At 60.3% G+C, this 19,665-nt stretch overlaps 2 protein-coding genes across 27 annotated transcripts in view; one reads left to right on the forward strand and one right to left on the reverse strand.

Annotated features, from left to right (window-relative positions):
- The window catches only part of Tsc2 (TSC complex subunit 2), a 35,006-nt gene extending 27,537 nt beyond the window's left edge, over positions 1-7,469 (forward strand). For 13 of the 24 annotated variants that reach the window (XM_058578905.1, XM_058578913.1, XM_058578937.1 and 10 more), the window contains 13 exons: positions 298-510; positions 1,513-1,716; positions 2,368-2,436; positions 3,440-3,570; positions 3,926-4,416; positions 4,601-4,676; positions 4,840-4,926; positions 5,534-5,720; positions 6,010-6,149; positions 6,634-6,712; positions 6,778-6,869; positions 6,950-7,048; positions 7,150-7,469. In XM_058578905.1, the coding sequence (XP_058434888.1) occupies positions 298-510; positions 1,513-1,716; positions 2,368-2,436; positions 3,440-3,570; positions 3,926-4,416; positions 4,601-4,676; positions 4,840-4,926; positions 5,534-5,720; positions 6,010-6,149; positions 6,634-6,712; positions 6,778-6,869; positions 6,950-7,048; positions 7,150-7,320 (2,039 nt within the window). In that variant the 3' untranslated portion in view covers positions 7,321-7,469. Of the gene's footprint in view, positions 1-297; positions 511-1,512; positions 1,717-2,367; positions 2,437-3,439; positions 3,571-3,925; positions 4,417-4,600; positions 4,677-4,839; positions 4,927-5,533; positions 5,721-6,009; positions 6,150-6,633; positions 6,713-6,777; positions 6,870-6,949; positions 7,049-7,149 lie in introns of those variants that run through there. The other 11 variants (XM_058578920.1, XM_046442597.2, XM_058578948.1 and 8 more) reach the window with 4 other exon arrangements.
- Positions 7,461-19,665, reverse strand: part of Pkd1 (polycystin 1, transient receptor potential channel interacting) — a 41,544-nt gene continuing 29,339 nt past the window's right edge. The window contains exons 22-46 of one of the 3 annotated variants that reach the window (XM_046442509.1): positions 19,265-19,409; positions 18,576-19,187; positions 18,131-18,287; positions 17,653-17,905; positions 17,354-17,549; positions 15,932-16,102; positions 15,714-15,857; positions 15,408-15,618; positions 15,188-15,314; positions 14,039-14,155; positions 13,869-13,918; positions 13,448-13,632; positions 13,278-13,371; positions 12,858-12,976; positions 12,580-12,782; positions 12,318-12,512; positions 11,552-11,691; positions 11,085-11,197; positions 10,672-10,771; positions 10,421-10,546; positions 10,037-10,211; positions 9,578-9,868; positions 9,371-9,505; positions 8,993-9,295; positions 7,461-8,898 (exon numbers count right to left, since the gene is read on the reverse strand). In XM_046442509.1, coding sequence (XP_046298465.1) covers positions 8,437-8,898; positions 8,993-9,295; positions 9,371-9,505; positions 9,578-9,868; positions 10,037-10,211; positions 10,421-10,546; positions 10,672-10,771; positions 11,085-11,197; positions 11,552-11,691; positions 12,318-12,512; positions 12,580-12,782; positions 12,858-12,976; positions 13,278-13,371; positions 13,448-13,632; positions 13,869-13,918; positions 14,039-14,155; positions 15,188-15,314; positions 15,408-15,618; positions 15,714-15,857; positions 15,932-16,102; positions 17,354-17,549; positions 17,653-17,905; positions 18,131-18,287; positions 18,576-19,187; positions 19,265-19,409 — 4,824 coding nt within the window. In that variant the 3' untranslated portion in view covers positions 7,461-8,436. Of the gene's footprint in view, positions 8,899-8,992; positions 9,296-9,370; positions 9,506-9,577; positions 9,869-10,036; positions 10,212-10,420; positions 10,547-10,671; positions 10,772-11,084; positions 11,198-11,551; positions 11,692-12,317; positions 12,513-12,579; positions 12,783-12,857; positions 12,977-13,277; positions 13,372-13,447; positions 13,633-13,868; positions 13,919-14,038; positions 14,156-15,187; positions 15,315-15,407; positions 15,619-15,713; positions 15,858-15,931; positions 16,103-17,353; positions 17,550-17,652; positions 17,909-18,130; positions 18,288-18,575; positions 19,188-19,264; positions 19,410-19,665 lie in introns of all 3 variants that reach the window. The other 2 variants (XM_046442519.1, XM_046442502.1) reach the window with 2 other exon arrangements.

The raw sequence follows: 19,665 nt of genomic DNA on the forward strand, positions 1-19,665 counted from the left end.
TTTCGCATGGCCCTGGAGCAACTCTGGGCCTTGCCTGGCTCACCCCAAAGCTGTTTCTGCTGTACTTGAATGGGCTGTAGTCCAGGTATGTCTGGGACCCCTTCAGCTAACCTGGGCCCACTGAGGTTAGCAACCTTAGAGGGCCAGGCCTGGGGCTGAGTGCTACTACTGTAGCCCCCTGTAGACATTGGCCTGGTGCTTCCAGTCTGACCAGACCCTGGGAGGAGCTTCTAGCTCTGCACTAGTGGATTTGTATTGGGCAGGTAGTCACCAGCCCTCCCACCTGGTCCTCTGCAGGGGGACATGGCCTTCGAGTTGCTGCCCTGGATGCACCAGCTTCCCATATCCCAGGAGGCTGCACTTCTGCAGGACCACAGAATGTACCAGCTACAAAGCCGGAGAAGGCCTCTGTGGGTGCCCAGGTTCTAGCACCAGAGAAGACGAATCTCGCAGCCTATGTACCCCTGCTGACCCAGGGCTGGGCCGAGATCTTGGTCCGAAGGCCCACAGGTACTGAGAGGCCAGGTGGACTACTCTGATCAGGCCTACTCTGAGCTTGGGTCCCCCTTGGAAGGGGCCCCATCCCCACATAGTGGAATGGTTACCCTACTGTTGTGGCCACACAAAGCAGCAAGCACAGGGCATCGGGGCTAAGAGATTCTGAAGCTGGGTCTCCAGAGGCAGTGTGTCCAAACAGGCCTGCTCTGGGTTGCACAGGCTGATGGCAAAGCACCAAACAAGGCAGCCTGCACTGCAGAGGTTGAGGCCAGCGAGCTGGCTCCTTCTGAGGCCTCCGTCCTGGACTTACAGATGTTGCTTTCTCCCTGTGTCCTCACGTGGTCATCTCTCTACACATCTGTATCCTAATCTTTTTCTTTTTTGGTACTGGGGATTGAACCCAGGGATGCTTAACTATTGAGCCATATCCCTAGCCCTTTCTTATATTTTACGTAGAAACAGGGTCTTGTTGAGTTGGTTAGTGCCTCGCTGAGTTGCTGAGCCTGACTTTGAACTCATAATCCTCCTGCCTCAGCTTCTGGAGCATCTGGGATTACAGGTGTGCACCACCGTGCCTGGCTCTAATCTTATGAGGATACCAGCTGGAATAGGACCCGCTCACATGATCTCACTCCTTACAGATGCTGTTTCCACATGCAGTCATCTTCTGAGGTCCTGTGGGTTAGGGTGTGATGTGGAATTCTGAAGGGATGTAACTCTTCCCATAACAGGCATCTCAGCCAAAAGGGCTTAGCAGAGGCCTGGAGCCTGGGAGGTGGTAGAAGAGGACACACAGTGCTGACCTACAAGGCTGTAGCAGGCTCCAGTTGCCCTGCAGTGTCCCTGAGATTGACCTAGAGTAGCAGAGTGCTTGGTGTCCAGTAGGGAGGACATGACCACAGCCTAAGTACAGGCATGTGCCGTTGGGGATGGCACACGTGGAGGCTGCCCAAGGGGATGGCCAGTGAGAAGTGCTGGTCTGAGACTTGAGGGATGCTGCCCTGCCTTACCCAGGGAACACCAGCTGGCTGATGAGCCTTGAGAACCCACTTAGTCCCTTCTCCTCGGACATCAACAACATGCCCCTGCAAGAGCTGTCCAACGCCCTCATGGCTGCTGAGCGCTTCAAGGAGCACCGTGACACGGCTCTGTACAAGTCACTGTCAGTGCCGGCAGCTGGCACGGCCAGGCCCCCTCCTCTCCCACGCTCTAATACAGGTGAGCTCTGGCAGGGCTACATGCAGGCCGTGAGCTGCCTGACTGGGGCACACGGTTCCCTCTGCTGAGGCCCCCCATACTATTGTCCTTGCACATCTTCAGGGGATTGCAGGTGCTCTGGGCCCTGATGTTGGGAGCAGGCTCCCATTTGTTGAAGGGACCCTGTTTCTTAGAAGCTGATTCCTGCTGTCTGCCGCTCAGGTGCTGCTGGGGATGGCAGTGTTGGGAATGGGTAGAGCTCAATGGAGCTTGGCTGGCACCCTGTATAGGAGGCCCGGGGACCAGGGCTCCAGGAGACACCACAGGCGAACACACATTTGCCTGGTTGGGGTTGGGGTGCCTGAGCCTGCCAGCCTGTGTGCTCCAGGCCTATTGGCCCCATCCTATGCTGCACCCTCTGGCCTCCCTCATGTGGCCGCAGATAGTACTTAGAGGCTGAGGATGTCTGCTGTCAGGAGAAGTTGGGGAGCGCTGCCCACCCAGAGGTCCCTGCAAGCTGCCTGGAGAGCCGGGAGCCCGAGTGCGCTGGCCCCGGCCGCCGCTGGCCCTCCCCTCTCTCCTCTCCAGGCTCGGGGTCTATGCCTGTCCTCTCTGCTCGGCCTGTGTGTAATCTCTGCTGCTGACGTGGCCGCTCACGTGGTTCCCTTGCAGTGGCCTCTTTCTCCTCCCTGTACCAGTCCAGCTGCCAAGGACAGCTGCACAGGAGCATTTCCTGGGCAGGTATTCGCGCATCCCTTTAAGGAATGATGTTTGCTGCAGAGCGCCGTCTGCTGCAGAGACGCTGTTCTCATCGTCCCTCATCTGGCCACCCCTCCATGACCCTGTCAGCCTCGCCGCCCTCGGGAAGCAGGGTCCCGACCGCATGAGGACACCTGTGCAGATGCCTTGCTTTGCAGTGGGAGCCCCTGACTTGTGCCCTTTGTGCCGAGCCCTGCTCCATGCTGCACGTGGCCTCCAGCAGGTGGGGTGGCCTGGTCTCTGGTGCCAGTAGGTGGCAGCTCTTGGGTACTGAGTTTGGCCTTAGGGCCCAGCTGAGCTGACCTTGCCCTGGTTCATGGTGGCCTGCATCTGCCTTCGTCACAGCTGGCCAGGGTCCCTGCAGACTGGCAGGAAGGGCAGTGTGCAGTGAGTGGGCTGCCGTGTGTGGGCGTCACAGGCTGCTTTAACCCTTGGCTGCTTCTCACCCACGGGCTGCCCTGATGCTGTGCGGAAAATGCTGTCTAGGGACCTTGGTCCCTCACTCCTAGCATACCTGCTGTGGGCCTGGCTGGGACCTGAAGGCAAGCCTCTGGCCTCACAGTGGGCTCAGTCTGTCGATGGCGCTGTCCCCCACATCAGCCTCTTCCTCAGGTCCCAAGTCCTGGAGAAGCTCAGCCTCTTTCCTGGATCTCTGGGGGCTGGTCTCAGGGACTGCACCCCTCCCAAGCTGAGACCATCTTGAATGGGGCTTCTTCCTTGTCCTCCCCCCACCTGCCCACCTTGCTGGAGGTTCAGAGGTGGCTTCTGGTGGACACCTGGGTGGGCAGAGCTGGTGCCCAGTGACCTCTGTGATCCCATAGGAGGCCCCAGTGCAAGGGTCCAGCGACCTCTCCCCAGCTTGCTCCATGGTGACAGCAGCAGGCAGAACCCTGTCCCTTCTGGTGGGGAAGAGCCTGGTATTCTGAGGCCACATGAGTGCCAGGGCCTGACCCAGCCCCCAGCAGCCCCTTCTGTGTTCTCTCAGACTCTGCTGTGGTTCTGGAGGAGGGGAGTCCAGGCGAGACTCATGTACCAGGGGAGCCCCCCGAGTTGGAGGATTTGGAGGTAATGTTAAGTACAGACAGACGTTGCCGGCGCTCTGAGGCTTACAGCAGGGTGAGTGTCGTGGAAGATGCCAGGACAGAGCCCTGCACCAGGGAGGTGGGGGGGGGGGCGCCTGCAGGTGAGAGTCAGCCTGTACCAGACCTCCTGGCCCCACACTAGCTCGCCCTGTGAACCTGGCAGAATTTTATGTTTCTCATCTGAAAAAATAGCTAGCTATTCCACATTCCTCCTACTTGGGGCCATCTGAGTTCCCTGTGGCTATCTGGGATGGCCCCCATTTGCAGTGCCCTTGGTCCATGGGGTCCCAGATCCTTTGCTCAATATGGGCCCAGGGGGGTGTGGGGACCATAGATGCAGACGAGGCCTCTGGAGAAACCTGACCAAGGTCCTCTTTGGGGTCTCACAGTCATCCTCGGCCTCCAGCCAGGAGGAGAAGCCCCACACTGAGGAGCTGGCTGCAGGGGGCATCCCAATTGAGGCAGCAGTCTCCTCTGAGGGTGGCCGGCCCTCCGTGGACCCTTCCTTCCAGCCATCACAGCCCCTGAGCAAGTCCAGCTCCTCGCCTGAGCTGCAAACACTGCAGGACATCCTTGGGAACCCTGGGGACAAGGCTGATGCTGGCCGGCTGAGCCCTGAGGCCAAGGCCCGATCCCAGTCTGGGATCCTGGATGGGGAAAGTGTGGCCTGGGCAGCCCCAGGTGAAGAGGGCCGGGGCCCCGCCGTACCCGAGGGTCCTTTGCCATCCAGTTGCCCCCGCTCTCCCAGTGGCCTCCGGCCCCGAGGCTACACCATCTCCGATTCAGCCCCATCGCGCAGGGGCAAGAGGGTGGAGAGGGACACTTTGAAGAGCAGAGCTGCAGCCTCCAGTGCTGAGAAAGTACCCGGCATCAACCCCAGGTAGGCCTCCTCCCATCCGCAGCTCCCAGACAGTGCCTGGGGACAGGGCAGCTGAGTCACCCCAGGCAGAGCAGGCCAAGGGCAGGTCCTGTTGTCTTCCCTTGGCCAGTTAGGTGCTGGCCCTCTGCTCTCCCAGGGGTGGCCCTGAGCCCCAGCTCCACCCTCACCACCGACCCCTCCCCAGCTTCGTGTTCCTGCAGCTCTACCACTCGCCGTTCTTTGGTGATGAGTCCAACAAGCCCATCCTTTTGCCCAATGAGGTAGGCACACCCTCCTCCCCAGGGAGGCCCCTGCTCTGGGCAGTGGTGGTCAGAGCCCAGCTGGTAGCAGGGACAACCCACCCAGGTAGGGCACTTCTATGGGGTGGGCAGGACCATGGGGTGGCCTCTGGCCAGGGCTCAGACAGGCTCTGTGTGGCTGCAGTCCTTCGAGCGGTCCGTGCAACTCCTTGACCAGATCCCTTCGTATGACACACACAAGATTGCTGTGCTGTATGTGGGCGAAGGCCAGGTGAGGCTACTGGGCTGGCAGGCCCTCTCGGGCTGGGTGGGCTGTGGGCTTCTTCCTGGGGCAGTGGGGGAATGTGCGCCCTCTGCCCCCTCCTCTGGGTACTCCCTTGTCCTCTGATGGTGTTTGTGGAGCCCTGTGACAGGCACTCAGCCGTGAGGCTCATGTTTAGGCATGTGGTAGGTGAGTCGTGAGGACTGTGGGGAGAGGTTCAAGAACAGAAGGTGCAAAGGCCTCTGGGGCAGTCTGGCCCCGAATGAGCACAGGAAGGTGGCAGGAGGTGGGGTGCCGCCCGTCTGGTAGCCTTGGTGGAGTGGGTGGGGTGTGGGGCTAGGCTTCTGGGTGGGGATGGAACCCAGGGTTCCTGCATGTTAGGCAAGCAATGTAGAGACCACTGAACTACAGCCTCAGCACTCTGGGTGTATTTTGAAGAGCGCACTAACCTAAAATTTGCTAGCCCGCTAAATATGGGATGGGAGAGGCAGGAGTCCAGGGTGGTACCATGCCATCTGGCTGGGTAGCTGCCTGCATGGAGTGTGGACAGCAGCAGAGCTCGGGACCCTTGACGGCCGGGCTGGGTGCCACCCCGCTCCTCTGGCTCTCCCCACAGAGCAACAGCGAGCTGGCCATCCTCTCCAATGAGCATGGCTCCTACAGGTACACAGAGTTCCTGACAGGGCTTGGCAGGCTCATCGAGCTCAAGGACTGCCAGCCCGACAAGGTGTACCTGGGTGGCCTGGACGTGTGTGGCGAGGATGGCCAGTTCACCTATTGTTGGCACGATGACATCATGCAAGGTGGGCCACACCTCCTGTGCATGAGTCACTCCTGGGGGCTGGGTGGTGCGGCACAAGGGCTGGCCTGCAGGCAGTGGCTGAGCTGCTGCCCTCAGGGGGGAGCTGTGTGCCAGCAGGGGCATGAGTCTGTGGCTCCAGTAGGCCCTCAGCTGCCAGAGAATCCAGGGGCTGCCTGGTGGGAGGCATGAGGAGCTCCATTGAGACCCTCTGACCCCAGCCCCACACCCCGCATTGTACTGCCCTGCCTGGGGCTGTGCCTACCACCCAGCCCAGCCTCACTTGCCCACAGCTGTCTTCCATATTGCTACGCTGATGCCCACCAAGGATGTGGACAAGCACCGCTGTGACAAGAAGCGACACCTGGGCAATGACTTTGTCTCCATCATCTACAATGACTCTGGGGAGGACTTCAAGCTGGGCACCATCAAGGTGAGTGGGGTCCTTGTGTGTTGGGTGCCCAAGCAACATCTGAGCTCTGTCACCTACATCTTTCCTCCTGGACAGGTCAGAGGCCAAGGTGGCAGCACAGCTGGGATGGGGTGCCCAGGCCCACCTGAGGGGTCATGGCTGGGAGTAGGTTGCGTGGCAGTGTGGAGACCAGGCCTGCCTGCTTTGTCTTCATGGCAGACCATGGGGCCATGTTGGTGGGCAGTGTGTGGGGGTACTGGAGCTGTGTGCCTGTGGACCTAAGTGCTCCAGCATGTCCTGAGGTCCGGGTCAGGCCAGGAGTGGGCTGGGTATGGCTGTCCCCAGGCTGGTGAGGAGCAAGTTCAAGCACAAAGGCAGATGGCAGAGTGTTGCCATCAAGGTCATGAGCCTCTATTACCAACAAGCCTGGTACTGAGGTCAGTGAGGCAGGAGGTGGCCCACAGACATGCTGCTGACAGGATGGCCCTTTCCCACATCTGGGCAGGGCCAGTTCAACTTTGTCCACGTGATCATCACACCCCTGGACTACGAGTGCAACCTGCTGTCACTGCAGTGCAGGAAAGGTGAGGCTCGGGGATAGGTGGGGTGGCACAGGGGCCGAGCCCGGTGTGAGCACCTATCTCCCCAGACATGGAGGGCCTTGTGGACACGAGCGTGGCCAAGATTGTGTCTGACCGCAACTTGCCCTTTGTGGCTCGCCAGATGGCCCTGCACGCAAACGTGAGTGAAGGCAGATCCCGGGGCGGGATGGCAGGCATGTGCCCTGGATGGGGGCTGACCACCCTGCCTCCCGGCCCCAGATGGCCTCACAGGTGCACCACAGTCGCTCCAACCCCACCGACATCTACCCCTCCAAGTGGATCGCCCGGCTCCGCCATATCAAGCGGCTCCGCCACCGGGTAGGACAGATGAGGTTCCCTCAGAGATGTGCTGACAAGGGTTGGGCAAAGTGTGTGCCACCCCTCCTGGGCTTGCTGCCAAGGCCCTCTTTCCCCCTCAGATCCGTGAGGAAGCCCACTACTCGAACCCCAGCCTGCCTCTGCTACAGATGCAGTCCACAGCCCACCCCAGAGCTCAGGCTCAGGCCCCAGCTGAGGCCACAGCCACCTGTGAGGCAGGCCAGCGGAAGCGCCTCATCTCTTCAGTGGACGACTTCACCGAGTTTGTGTGAGGCCGAGCATGTGCCCAGGGCTTGCTGTGGCCAGGCTTGTGGCCACCTCCTCCCTGTCCCCCCACAGGATGATGGACAGTGTTCTGTATACATGAAAATAAATTGGCCATGTGTCCCCGGCACTCAGACTCAGGTGCAGGTAGCAGTCAGACAGCTCCTTTATTTGACTTTGTCCGTTTTGTGGGGTTGGGGGCAGGATTGAGGCTATACCTGCAGCTGTGGCCCCAGAAGTGAGCATGCTCAGATCCTGGGTCTCTTGGGGACAGCCCCTCCCACATCAGTGGAGCCCTGGTACTCACACCCAGACCTCCACCTCACACACTCACACTGTCACACGCTCACCTCCCCAGTCCTGGGAGCCAGCCCCAGGAGGGTCCTTTCCCCTGCCTGCCTGTCACCCTTCACTCCTGCCCTTGCCTAGACCGGACACCGGCAGGCTGGGTGCTGCCTTGTCATCACCAGGCCCTAGGCAGGGGAGTGAAACAAAGGGTGCGGTGGTCCGGGGCAGCTGTGCCCCAGACTCTGACCCAGCCACAGGGCCTAGCTTCAACCACCAGGTCCATCAGCCCTAGTGAAAAATAGTGACATAGAAAAACACACACATTTTAACCCTGTATAAATTACTAATGGTAGACACATGACGGGGGGCGGGGCACTGGAGGCGAGTGCGCTGCGGGGGCGGAAAGGAGAGGTAATAACTTAGGGGCGGACCACAGGAGGTGCAGCTCAACTCTCCTGAAAGCCTGGATCCTTAGCGAGGGGGATATGGCTGCCCAGGGGTGGGCCGGGCACAGCCCGCTGTACCTGAGGACTGGGGGAAATAAGTTAGCGACTCAGAGCCAGGTTCTCGCTGGTCCAATGCTGCTGTTCCTGCAGGGAGCTGGGGAGGGGCCCTGGGTCCTGGCTGGTCACAGCCTCTTTAAAGTGCTGAAGCCCAGAGACAGGCAGACCCACCCGCCTGCTCCCTGGGAAACCTGCGTGTAGCTGTTCTGCCCGACCCGAAACCCTGAGGGTGGCAGAAGATAATACTGAGCGGTGTCCACCCTGGCTCCAAGGGGCCAGAGCAAAGCCACAGGCCCTGCCCAAAAGAAGGGGCATGGCCCAGATTCCCTGGGGCTAAGGACTGCTAGGGTGGACCTTGTTTTTAGCCCACAGGCATGGCCTGCTGCGTCCTACGGCCAGGTCCATACCCCGACCTGGCTGAGCAGGGTGGCTGGGCAGGAGTGGCCTGGTGCTGGGGGATGGTGAGGTGGGAGTCCTGCTGCTCTTGTGGCCTCGCAGGCTCTGCAGCTGCTGCTCCAGCTGGTAGACGTCCTCCGTGGCCTGGTTGAGGCGGTCAAACTGGGTCAGCAGGGCCTCAAACACAGCAAGGAGGCGGGAGGGCTCTGGCTCAGACTCCCCCCGTGGCCCCGGGTGGCCCAGGCCCACACTCAGCCCGTCCTGCTGGCTGGAGGCAGTGGAGGGGTGTGAGGCACTGGAGCCAGCGCTGGGTGGGGGTGCGCCTGGGGAGGACTTGGAGCCCCGGGATGAGCGGGAGGGCAGTGGTTCCATTCCTTCAAAGCGAACCTTGTGGCGGAACTGGGGGCGGCACAGGGGCTCGGTCAGTCCGGCTGCACCCTGGGCTCGCGGGGCCCAGGGTGCGTCCCTCTCCCCCCCACTGGGCCGTACCCACCTCTTTGACCTTACTGAAGCCCATCCAGAGGCGCAGCCTGCGCAGAAACAGCTCCACCATCTCGTAGTCCTGAGGCTCCCAGGCTGGGCGGTACAGCTCTCCCCGCAGGGCATGATAGCGCCAGTGCAGGAGGACCGCGCCCAGCCTCAGGGCGCCCCACAGCCGCAGACCCCAGAGCCCCACACACAGCAACGGGGACAGGGTCCAAGAATCAGCGGGACACAGGATGGGGCCCCGGGACCCTGGGCACAGCACTAGGAGTGTCCGGGCCGCGTTCAGGAGGGAGTCCATGCAGGAGACCAGCTGTGGGGAAGCAACACCAGTGAGGGGGTGGCCAGGCCAAAGCCCTCCCGGAGGGTCCCTAGCACAGTCACCTACCAGAACAGCCAGCTGGGCATAGGCCACACCGAGCACAACCAGTCCTAAGGTGGCTCCTGCAAGCTCCGGCAGGGCGCGGCAGAGCGTCTTACCAAAAACTGACCACTGTCGAACGAACCGTAGCTGCTGCGCGGCCTGCAGGTGGGGGGCGTCAGCCTGCGGCGCTGGGTCTGTGCCCAGCCCCGTGCCTGCCTGTCCTGTCCTCACCTTGACCAAGAGCAGGAAGAGCAGCGAGGCGGCCAGGCCTCTGGCAACGGCACTCAGCTGTGCGACTTGGTCGAAGCTTGTGAAGTGGCGCGGGCGACCGCTCACAAAGCGGGCCCACTGGCGGTCAGCGGCACCCAGCTGGGCCAGGCGCACCAGCGCCGTGGATGCGGTCAGCGCCACCAGCAGCCACCGTGCCCAGGCCCCAGGCCGCACTAGACGAAGACAGCCCTGTCTGCGCCAGGTGCGCACCTCCGCTACTGAGAAGTACATTGCGAACAGCAGCAGGCACACCTGTGGGTGGCCGCAGGCGAGGTCATGAGCCTGCAGGGGAGTGGCCTGCGGGGAGGGGCCGGCTGGGAGGGGAGGGGCCGGCTGGGAAGGGAGGGGCGGGCCGGGACTGAGGAGACCCCACCCCTCAGGTGGAGGGGCCAGGCCCAGCCCTGCCAGCGAGCTGCCTACCGAGGTGAGCAGAGGCAGTGACAGTCCGGAACTGAGGCGCCGCAGTGCAAATGGGCGGATGCTGAGGGCCGCCAGGGCGCGGCCAGCGGTGGGGAACTCGAGGCGCAGCGTGACGGCGGCATGCAGCCCCACAGCTGGGCTGTAGCGCGTCAGCTCCACGAACACTGCACGGCTCCTGCACGGAGGGCACGGTCGGTGGGATAGGTCATGCAGAGAGGGCCTGATGAGGGCAGGGGGCGCGACGCAGGATGGTGGGGGTGGTCATTGCATTTGGCCAGTGAGGAGGCCTCCCAGGAAGACTAGTGACAAAGCCACGGAGAGCTGGCTGGGAGGGAGACTCAGAGGCCTGCAGGGGAAGCACCTGCTGGGACAGGCAGTGCCCACCTGCTGTCCAGCCAGTTGTGCAGCTGCAGGAAGCCCAGCCTCGCACGGCTCTCCTCAAGACTCAGGCCCAGCTCCTGCACGTAGCCGCCGCTGTCGTACACGGCACAGTATCCCCAGTACCAGGCACTGTGGGGAGGACCAGTATTGGAGCCATCCCAGCCTGCAGGCACCTGGGAGCCAGCAGCTGGCGAGGGGTTCCTCTAAAGGCCCCCTCCCACCTGCAGGGGCCCCAGGGCCCTGGCTCTGCTCACCCCAGCATGTCAGGAGCAGAGTAGGTCCAGGACTCAGAGTCGTTGTGGGCTCCACTCTGCCAGCCAATGCCATGGTCACTGGTGCTGAAGCCTCCTGCGGCTGAGCACATGGGCACTCCTGAGCCCAGAGAGTCTGGGCAGAGTGCTAGAATGCAGAGGAGCCCAGGTCGCGGTCACACCCCAAACAGGCAAGTTCACTGCTCTACCAGCTGGGTTAAGCTCCTACGCTGCCTGACCTCCCAGAACCTTCCCAGAAACCCAGGAGGTAGATATTGTCCTCTCTTGTTTTACAGAAAGGAAGCTGAGTCAGGATGAGGGTGAACATCACACAGCTAAGCTGTGCAGCTGAAATATGGCAGCCACAGCTGTATGGAAGGAGCAAGGGTAAGTGCGGACAGCTCCACCTGCCTCACCTTCTTGCAACCGCACTTGCCGCAACCGCGGGGGCCCCAGCTCGGGGCTGGACTGGTTCCCGTGGACGTAGGGCAGCAGCACATGGGACATCCACGGCCAGAACTCATCAGACCTGCCATCAGTGGAAGAAGACAGAGTCACACACTCCAGCCAGTGGCTTCCCTGTTCCACTTGGCCAGAGTCCCAGAAAGCTCTATAGCTGCAGCATGAGAGGAAAAGGCTAGAGCATGGTGCCTTGTCCGTCCTAGGGCTGTGCTGTGCACTGTGGCATGCGTAGCAGTCTCCCTGGTCTCTGCCCACTGGACACTGGTCGCACCTCTTTCATTGCTCACAACCAACATGTACCTAGATATTTCCAAATGTCCTCAAGGGGCTGGGCTGATCTAAGCAAGATCAAAGTTGGTCTTGGTGGGCATCAGTGTCACCCTGGCCCAACAGACAAGTGTGTGTCCTGGGGTGTCCCTACCGAGTGATGGCCAAGAAAGCCCGGCTATCCAGCTCCTGCTTGATGGCATTCTGCAGACGGTAGGCATGGCCGTGGCACGAGACGTCTCCATAATTGGCCAGCAGCGTCACCAGCAGGAAAAGCATGTACACCAAGAGGCTCTGGGGACAGGGATAGTGTTGCTGTGAGTGGATCCCAGGCCACAGCATCAGGGCAGGGGTTTAGGATTGCTGGTCAGCAAACCATCCCTGGCCAGGGTATCTGGCATTAAGGAGCAGCACAAATACCCCACCAGGGCCTCTCCTAGAGGCAGACACACAAGCAACTGAAGAACAAGGCTACTGCGCCCAGGGCCCTATAAAGCCAGGCATGGTGGCCCACACCTGGAATGCCAGTTCTTGGGAAGCTAAGGCAGGAGGATCTCAAATTCGAGGCCAGCCTCAGGAACTTAGCGAGACCCTAAGCAACTTAGTGAAACCCTGTTTCAAAATAAAAAATAAGGTGCTCAGACATGGCTCAGTGGCTAAGTGCCCCTGGGTTCAATCCCTGGTACACCCCATGACCCACCAAAAAAAAAAAAATGAATGGGAGCAGGGATTTGGGATGCCCAGCAGCATGGAGTGGGGCTGGTCGGTTTAAGGGGTGAGGAGTCAAGGCAGGAGCTGCAGCACTTCAAATGCCCACCAGAGGGCATTCTGTGGTCAAGAAAGGGGGACATGCATGTGCTGGCCAGGAACTAGGAGTAGGGGGATGGAGAGCAGGTGCTGCTGCTGGGGCCCGAGCTCACCCTCAGCATGCCATGCAGCCTCTTGACCTTGCGGGCTTCCTCCTTCGCCAGGAAGAGTGCAAAGCCATGGGGGGGGCGCACCCGGGGCACTCGCTCGCTCACAGGGGTCACAGCTGGACTCTCCACCAAGGTGTCGTCTTCATCTGGGTGCAGCCGCTTGGCCACCAGTGAGAAGTAGAGGGCTTCCAACAGGACCTGAGGTGCGGGTGGCATCAGCCAGCCAGCAAGAGGCCGGCGGCCCCACCCCATCCAACCCACTCACCTTAAGTGGCTCCCAGCCGAGGAAGGAGGCCAGGAAGCTGGAGCTGCTCGAGAGGAGCCACATGACGCTCACATTTGGGGGGAAGCTGGCACCGACCCACCCTGAGACCCCCACAGCCACAGCCACCAAGAGCAGGCTGAGCCCGTGGGCCAGGGAGGCACACCATGTAGGCAGCAGGTGCTTCCGCAGACCCTCCGCTAGTCCTGAGGACAGAGATAGCTGTGTGACTGCACGCCCAGAGGGAGGGTGTGGAAGGGGTATCTGACCTATGAGCGCACCTGTCCTGGAGAGCCCTGCCAATGGGGGCTGTTGCCCAGTCAGGCCCGGGCTGGGTGGCTGCTTCTTTCCCAGCCTCTGTAGTGTCAGTACTTCCGTCTTCTCCCCTGGAGCACTGGGCCTGAGGCACAGGGCAAGAACCATGGACTCTGCACACCCCCCAGGCAGGGGCACTGCCATGGCCCACACTCATCTGCTGGGCAGTTCCCAAGCCTCTCCTAAGTCAGGTGGGTGTGGTGCTGGGAGCTCAGAGATACCATGGCCACTCTCCCCTTGCTTCCTGCTTACACACCCACTTCCCAGCACATCCTAGGGAACCCCTCATCCCTCCGAGACAGGAAGCAGGGCTAGTTGGTCTGAGCTCCCACTGCCCCAACCAGACCCATCTGAGAATGACCTCTCCCTCAGGAACGAGCACTCACAGGCCAGTGAGCAGGTCTGATTCTACATGGGCATCTTGGGCAGGAGCCAGGCTGCTGGCCCCTTCAGCCAGGACCCGGCGGATCAGGTCTTCATCTAAAGGAAGCAGGACACATCAGGCAGGGTTGGACACCCAGGGTTCAGGCCTTCCCTCCTTCCCACCCTGGCTCACCTGAGGCTGAGAAGTATTTGGAAGGTGAGGAGTGGCTGACCAGAGAGAGGCCATCCTCCTCTGGGCCCAGTCCATGGCCCAGTTGGCCCCGAGCCAGGCGCTGCAGGGTGCTGCCCATGATGGATGGGTCACTGAGCAGGTCTGGCCAACTGAGTGTGCCTTCGCTGGACGGCCAGCACACTAGGCTGTGGGGTGACACGGATCAGCAAGGGTTCAGGCAGGGGACACACCTCTGCATCTACTTGAACCAAGCCCAGTCACACACACAGCTACGCAGGCACTGAGCACAGGGGCAAGGGTAACCTGAGCAGACCTGTGGGTACAACATGACAATGCCAGAGACCACACATGCTGGACAAGGGCACACAGACAGGCACAGCCGGCCTAGGCCAAGGCTCACCATTCCTCTAGGCAGCCCTACCTTTTAGAATCATCCAAAAACAAGTCGCCCTTCATTTGCCCAGCCAAGGCCTGTTGACAAGTACACAGACGCCTTAGAGTGCAGGCGCCTGAGGCAGCAGGACCCCAGCTCAGGCAGGGCCTCCACCTGCCACAACCCCTGCAGTGCCACGACCCCTGCAGGAGTCTCACCTCAGCACGGAGGCCTGCAAAGGTGAGAAAAGAGCTGTCCAGCACAGAGGAGTCCAGGCAGCTGTCCACATCCAGAGCCTGAGGTCCTGTGGGGGTGGGGCTCAGGCCCCCAGCCACCTGCAAGGAGACCACAGGTGGTCAGCAGGAGCCAGCTCTGGCCCCTGCTCAGGGGAGCAAGATAAGCCATCTCCTGAGCAGATATGATGGCCCAGACTAGTATTGCGCAAGAATGTTCTAGAATGATAGGCATGTTCCAGACCTACACTGTCACTGTAGACTCCAGCTACATGTCACTCTTAAGCCCTTGAAATATGACTAGTGCAACTAAAGAAATGAATCTTTGGGGTTGGGCAGGTAGCTCAGTGGTAGAGTGCTTGCCTCGCATATGCAAGGCCCTGGGTTCGATATTTAGCACCACACTAAAAAAAAAAAAAAGCTTTGATTTTGCTTATAGCACTGTCCTCGATCCCTGGGGCAAACGCCTTGGCCACATTGCCCCTCGTTGGTGCTGCAGGCTCCATGTGCACGGCACTGCTGAGGAGCAGGGGTGTGCCTCTGTAAAGGACGGTGCAGCACTTTTCTTTCCTTGTGATCTCCTTGTCTGGCTGTGGTGCTAAGACAGTGCTGGCCTCATGGAAAAGTTAGGAAGTGTCCCTTCCTCTTGTTAGAGGAGTTTGAAAAGCACTGGTATGACTATTTAATCTTTAACTGTGCAGGAGAATTCATCCATGAAGCCATCTGGCCTGGCTTTTCTTTGTGGATGCCACTTTGGCTTCCTCACTCACTGTGATGCTCCACCTACTTCTCGGGGCTGCTCTGGCAGTGCCTCCAGTTCTGCGGTAGGTCCCCTGCTCTTCTCTGCCTGGGGCAGGTAGGACTCATGGTGTTCCGTGTCTGTCCTATCAATTTCCATGAGGTGCATGACAACGTCCCCTTTCATTCATGATGTGGTAATGTGAGTCTTCTCTGTCTTCTTCTTTTTGGTCAGTGTAGCTAAGATTTTGTCTATTTTGTTGACCTTTACAAAGAATTGGCTTTTGGTTCTCTGATTTTTTTCCCCTTTGGTCACTGCATTGGGCAGCATAGTTCTCAGCCCAACAAAGGGGTTCACGCTCTACCCTGGAGCTCTGAGCCCCGGCCCCAGCCCACCTTGCTCCGGGTCATCCGGAAGAGGAACAGAATGGCCAGGTAGACAGGGTAGACGACAACGCTGGACACCAAGCCAATAGCAATTGTGTCAGCACTGGGTGGGATCAGACTGGACATAGGCCCCACACTGTGGCAGGAGAGAAAACCCAGGCTGGGTTAGGATGGGCAGTGGGCCCAAGGCACTGGGCGAGGGAAACCATCCTGACCCATAGGCACCCACCTGTAGGTGGCGTCTCCCACGACCCCATACCACACAGCATTAGCACCCAGGAAAAGGCAGAAGAGAAGGACACAGCAGGTGGCCCTCTGGACACGAGTGAAGCGGCTCCGAGGTGGCCGGTCCCACATGGAAAGCCAGATGTGCTTGTCAAAGAAACCCCGCTGCAGCTCGGCTACAAGCAGGCGCTGGAACCGCCACAGGGCCGCCTCACCTGGGAGGAGACACAGCAGGCTGCAGAAAACCCCCAGCCCCAGCCCCAGCCCCGCCCGCGGCAGCAGCATCTTCACCTGCGGCTGGCAGCCTCACCTGCAGCCAGCACTTCCTTCTCCACCAGGCCCCCGTTGGACTCCGTCTCCACAGACAGCCAGTCGTTGACCAGGAAGAAGGTGCTGCGGCCATTCTGCAGGTCCCTGACAATGATGTGCTGCAGGAACCAGGCGGGGCTGAGCCCTGTGGAAGGGACGGGATGAGGTGAAGGCTGCGGGGTGCTAGTGGGGACAGGGCACGGCAGCACCGCCCCAGACCTTTGTTGTCGTGCCACACTCTGATTTTCCACACGTCGCCCAAGCTGTGCGGGGTGGCGATCTGGAAGATGTCCAGGCTGTTGCGGTGGAAGGCTCTGTCCCCATCCAGGTGCCGGTGGCCACTCCGACTATCTGCCCCATACAGCATGATGCCCACATGGGCTGTGGTACCTGGGGATGGGAAAGGTGAGCTGGGTCTGCTGCCCACTGCATACGGAACCAGGCAAGTTATCCAGTCACAAGCACGGGAGCCCCTGTTCTGCAGTTGTGCTGTTTTTCGGTGGCACCGAGGATTAAACCCAAGGCCTTGCACATACTAGGCGAGGGCTGTACCACTGAGTCACATCCCAGCCCTTTCTTGTATTTTATTTAGAGACAGTGTGTCATTGAGTTGCTTAGGGCCTCACTAAGTTGCTGAGACTGCCTTTGAACTCTCGATCCTCCTGCCTCAGCCTCCCGAACCACTGGAATTACAGGCATGTGCCACTGCACCTGGCTAACTCATGTGAGTTCTGAAAAATGGATAATCAAAGAGAGAATTAGACAACACCAGTGAGAATACAGCTAAAAAATGAAAAATGGCAGGCCACAGGTGTCTATCTGGGTGGTAGGGGTATGCCCAGCATGCATGAGGTCCTGGGTTCAATCCTCAGTACCCAGAGGAAAAAAAAAGAAAGAAAAATGGTAACACTGAAATTCAAATCAAAGGACGTCGGAGCTGCTGCAGGGGTGGCCGGAAGGAGGCTGTGCTGCCCTATCCAACACTCGACAGGCGACCAGTGCCAGACCGACTCCCCCAGGTAAGGGAGGTGGTCAGAGGAGGTGGCTGTCCCAGCAGTTCAGGGACTGAGGAAACCTCCCAAGGAATGCAGGGAGACACTGCAAAGTACCAAACACCAGGAGAAGGGAAACGCTGGAAGTCGGCAGGCCTCAAGTGTGACACTCACCAGGCACAGAAGGGCTCACTCCCGAGGCACACGAGGCAGAAGGCTTGCATGACGCAACAAGCACTGGAGCTCGCGTCAAGTCGTGTGCTAAGAACACACGCGTTTCCCTGTGTGTCCTGACACATGTGGAGTTCACACTGGTGAACCTACTGCGTGTGTTTTGAAAGAAATTTCAAAGGTCACAGAACAACCTTCATTGGTGGCTGAGCTCATGTTCGCTGTCTGCCTGAGCCCACGCTTGCAGCCCCACACTGCAGAGCAAGGACTACCCACAACTGTCCTACGAAGGATGACCAGGGTCTGTGAGGTCACCTCAAGCCTCCACGAGCCAGCCCGCTGCGCAGCACTCGGGAGCCTGAACACCTGCAGGACACCCATCACCATGATCACTGCAGAAGCTGCCAGAGCCTGGGATGGCAGCTGGGGCCCAGAGCGGGCAAGTCCCAGATTCCCATCCACTGTTGTCCTCCCTCACCTGCGCCTCGGCCCCAGCCGGTCTTGACCAGGATTTCATACTTGAAGTGGCCTCCCCTCCCACAGAAAGGGATGATGCGGGCCCGGCCAACATCCAGCTGGTCCAGCTTGCGCAGGATCACAGCCATGACCACGTAGGTCAGCAAGCACACAGTGCAGGTCAGCAGAACAATGGAGTTCACGCCACTGGCTGGCTCCTGGGAAGACAGAGCCACCAGCCATTCACAGGCCTCCCCAAGGATAGAGCTGGAGTCCACTCAGCCCTCTCACCCTGCAGAGACCAAGGAATGGGCCACTCACAGGAAAAGTGAACTGGACACGACTGGGGGGCACAGAGAGGCTGGCGCCAAAGGCAGTCAGGTGGCGGGTGAGGCAGACAGCCTGGTGGGGTGAGGTTTCCTCCAGGGGCACGAGCCCCTCGGTCCTCCACATCATCTCCTCCTCACTGAAGTACTGGCACAGGGAGGTGTACAGGCCCACGGACACCTCCAGCGCTGACCAGTGGAAGTGGTTGGTTAGGTTCAGGTAGTAACTCCCGCCTGGGTCTCGGGTCCTGCTAAGGACAGGGCAGGTATCACAGCCAGATTCCACTGGGTTCCAGGATCCAGGCCTGGAATGTTCTTGCCTCAGATGCTGGGCCTGGCCAGCCACCCAGCCTTCTGCTGCCACTGATTCTTGGAGAGCCCACGTGCCCTTGGCCAATACAGACCAAACCATGTCCGTCCTGCCCCAGCCCACTCCAAGACCCATTCTCTCCAGCCCAATAGAAGGTGCTCACCCCGGGGCGATGAAGAAGGTGTAGGGCCTGTGGTCAGCACCCCGGAGCACCTCCAGGCTGACCCTCCTCCTGGCTGAGCAGTTGTGTTCATTGGGTTGAGGCGCCGAGTGCAGGTAGACTGCCAGGTAGGGCTCGGGCTCCTCAGACAAGTGGCGCTCTGGGGGTGGTGTGCATGGCACTGGATGCCCATCCAGGAAGCCTGCCCACCCTGGGACACCCTCTGAGGCCTACTGCCACAGGGCCTGAGAGTCCATCTGAGCATAGGGCTGCAGAAGCCTCCACATGGAGCAGCCTGTGCTCCTCCATTGCCCCAAATGCCCTTCAAGCAGGCCCCACATAGCAGGAGGCAGACCTGAACTGCAGCCACAAGCCTGACAGTGTCTCTTCCCCAGGGACAAGGCTAGGAGGAAGGGAAGCTGGGCCACATGCTGCCCATGATACTCACCGCTGAGTACCACGTAGGTGACCTGCAGGTGCAGCCCCGCCTCAGGGCTGCTGCTGTCTGGGGTAACCACAACACTGATTGAGGTTTGGGGCTGGACGATGGCAGAGCCTGCAGGGGCACAGGGACTCTGGTCCGAGTTGTTAGGCACCTTCACTGTGATGGCACGCTCTGTGGCCAGCCGTTCGATGGGGATTTGGGCACCAGTCTGTGTCTGGAAGGCCATGGAGGCCACCTTGGTGGAGACAGTGTAGTTGCTGATGTAGCCAAATGGGAAGGGATTGGAGTCTACAATGAAGATGAGCTGCACCACGTCACTGAGGTTGGACAAGGCCCCGCTGAAGGCCTCCGGGATGGAGAAATGGCAGCCAGGACCCGAGGTGTTGCCGTAACACAGCAGGCTCAGTGGATCTGAGCGCTTGCCCTGGGCCACAATCTCCTCGCCCACCAGGGTCAGTGGCTCCTCGTTGAGCACGCGGGAACGCATGAGGATGCGCATGAGAGCCGAGGAGAGGTTGTAGGCCTTGGACGCCACCATCAGTGAGGGTGGCTCAGCCCCCAGCTCTGAGGGCTGGAGGCCCTGTGCCTCTGAGCTGGCCAGGTGGATGAGGTCACCTGCAGATGGGCACAGGAGGTTGGGGACCCCGGCGCAGACTGCTGGAGGCTGGGGGAGGGGAGGCCCTTGCCCACACCTGTGATGTTGAGGATGCTGTCTGCGATGGTGGTGGGGGTCACAGTGCCCTCGGTGGTCTCTGCCTGCAGGATGCGCATCATCCCCTCCAACTTGTGCAGCGTTGTCTTCAGACAGGAGCGGCACACAAGCTCTCTGCTGGACACCTGCGTGGAGGCCAGGCAGAGTCCAGGCCCACTCTGCCCACACTCAGCAGGCTGCCCGCCCACACGTGCCAGCGTGCAGGCAGCCTGCCTCCAGGTGCCCTGGCTCAAGCTGCAGCACCTGCCCAGGCCTGAAGCGCCGAGACCCTCCCTGCTGCGTGCGATTCTATGGACCCTCCCACCCCCGGGGAACATCCAGGCTCCTCCTGGGACCCATGTAATGTGGCCCTACCAGCCACTCAGAGTGTCTTTTCACACA

The sequence above is a fragment of the Marmota monax genome, unplaced genomic scaffold, assembly GCF_021218885.2.
Source record: "Marmota monax isolate L192 unplaced genomic scaffold, Marmota_monax_Labrador192_F-V1.1 WCK01_AAM20220418_F8-fsc00035, whole genome shotgun sequence".
In the NCBI taxonomy this organism is placed as follows: Eukaryota; Metazoa; Chordata; class Mammalia; order Rodentia; family Sciuridae; genus Marmota; species Marmota monax.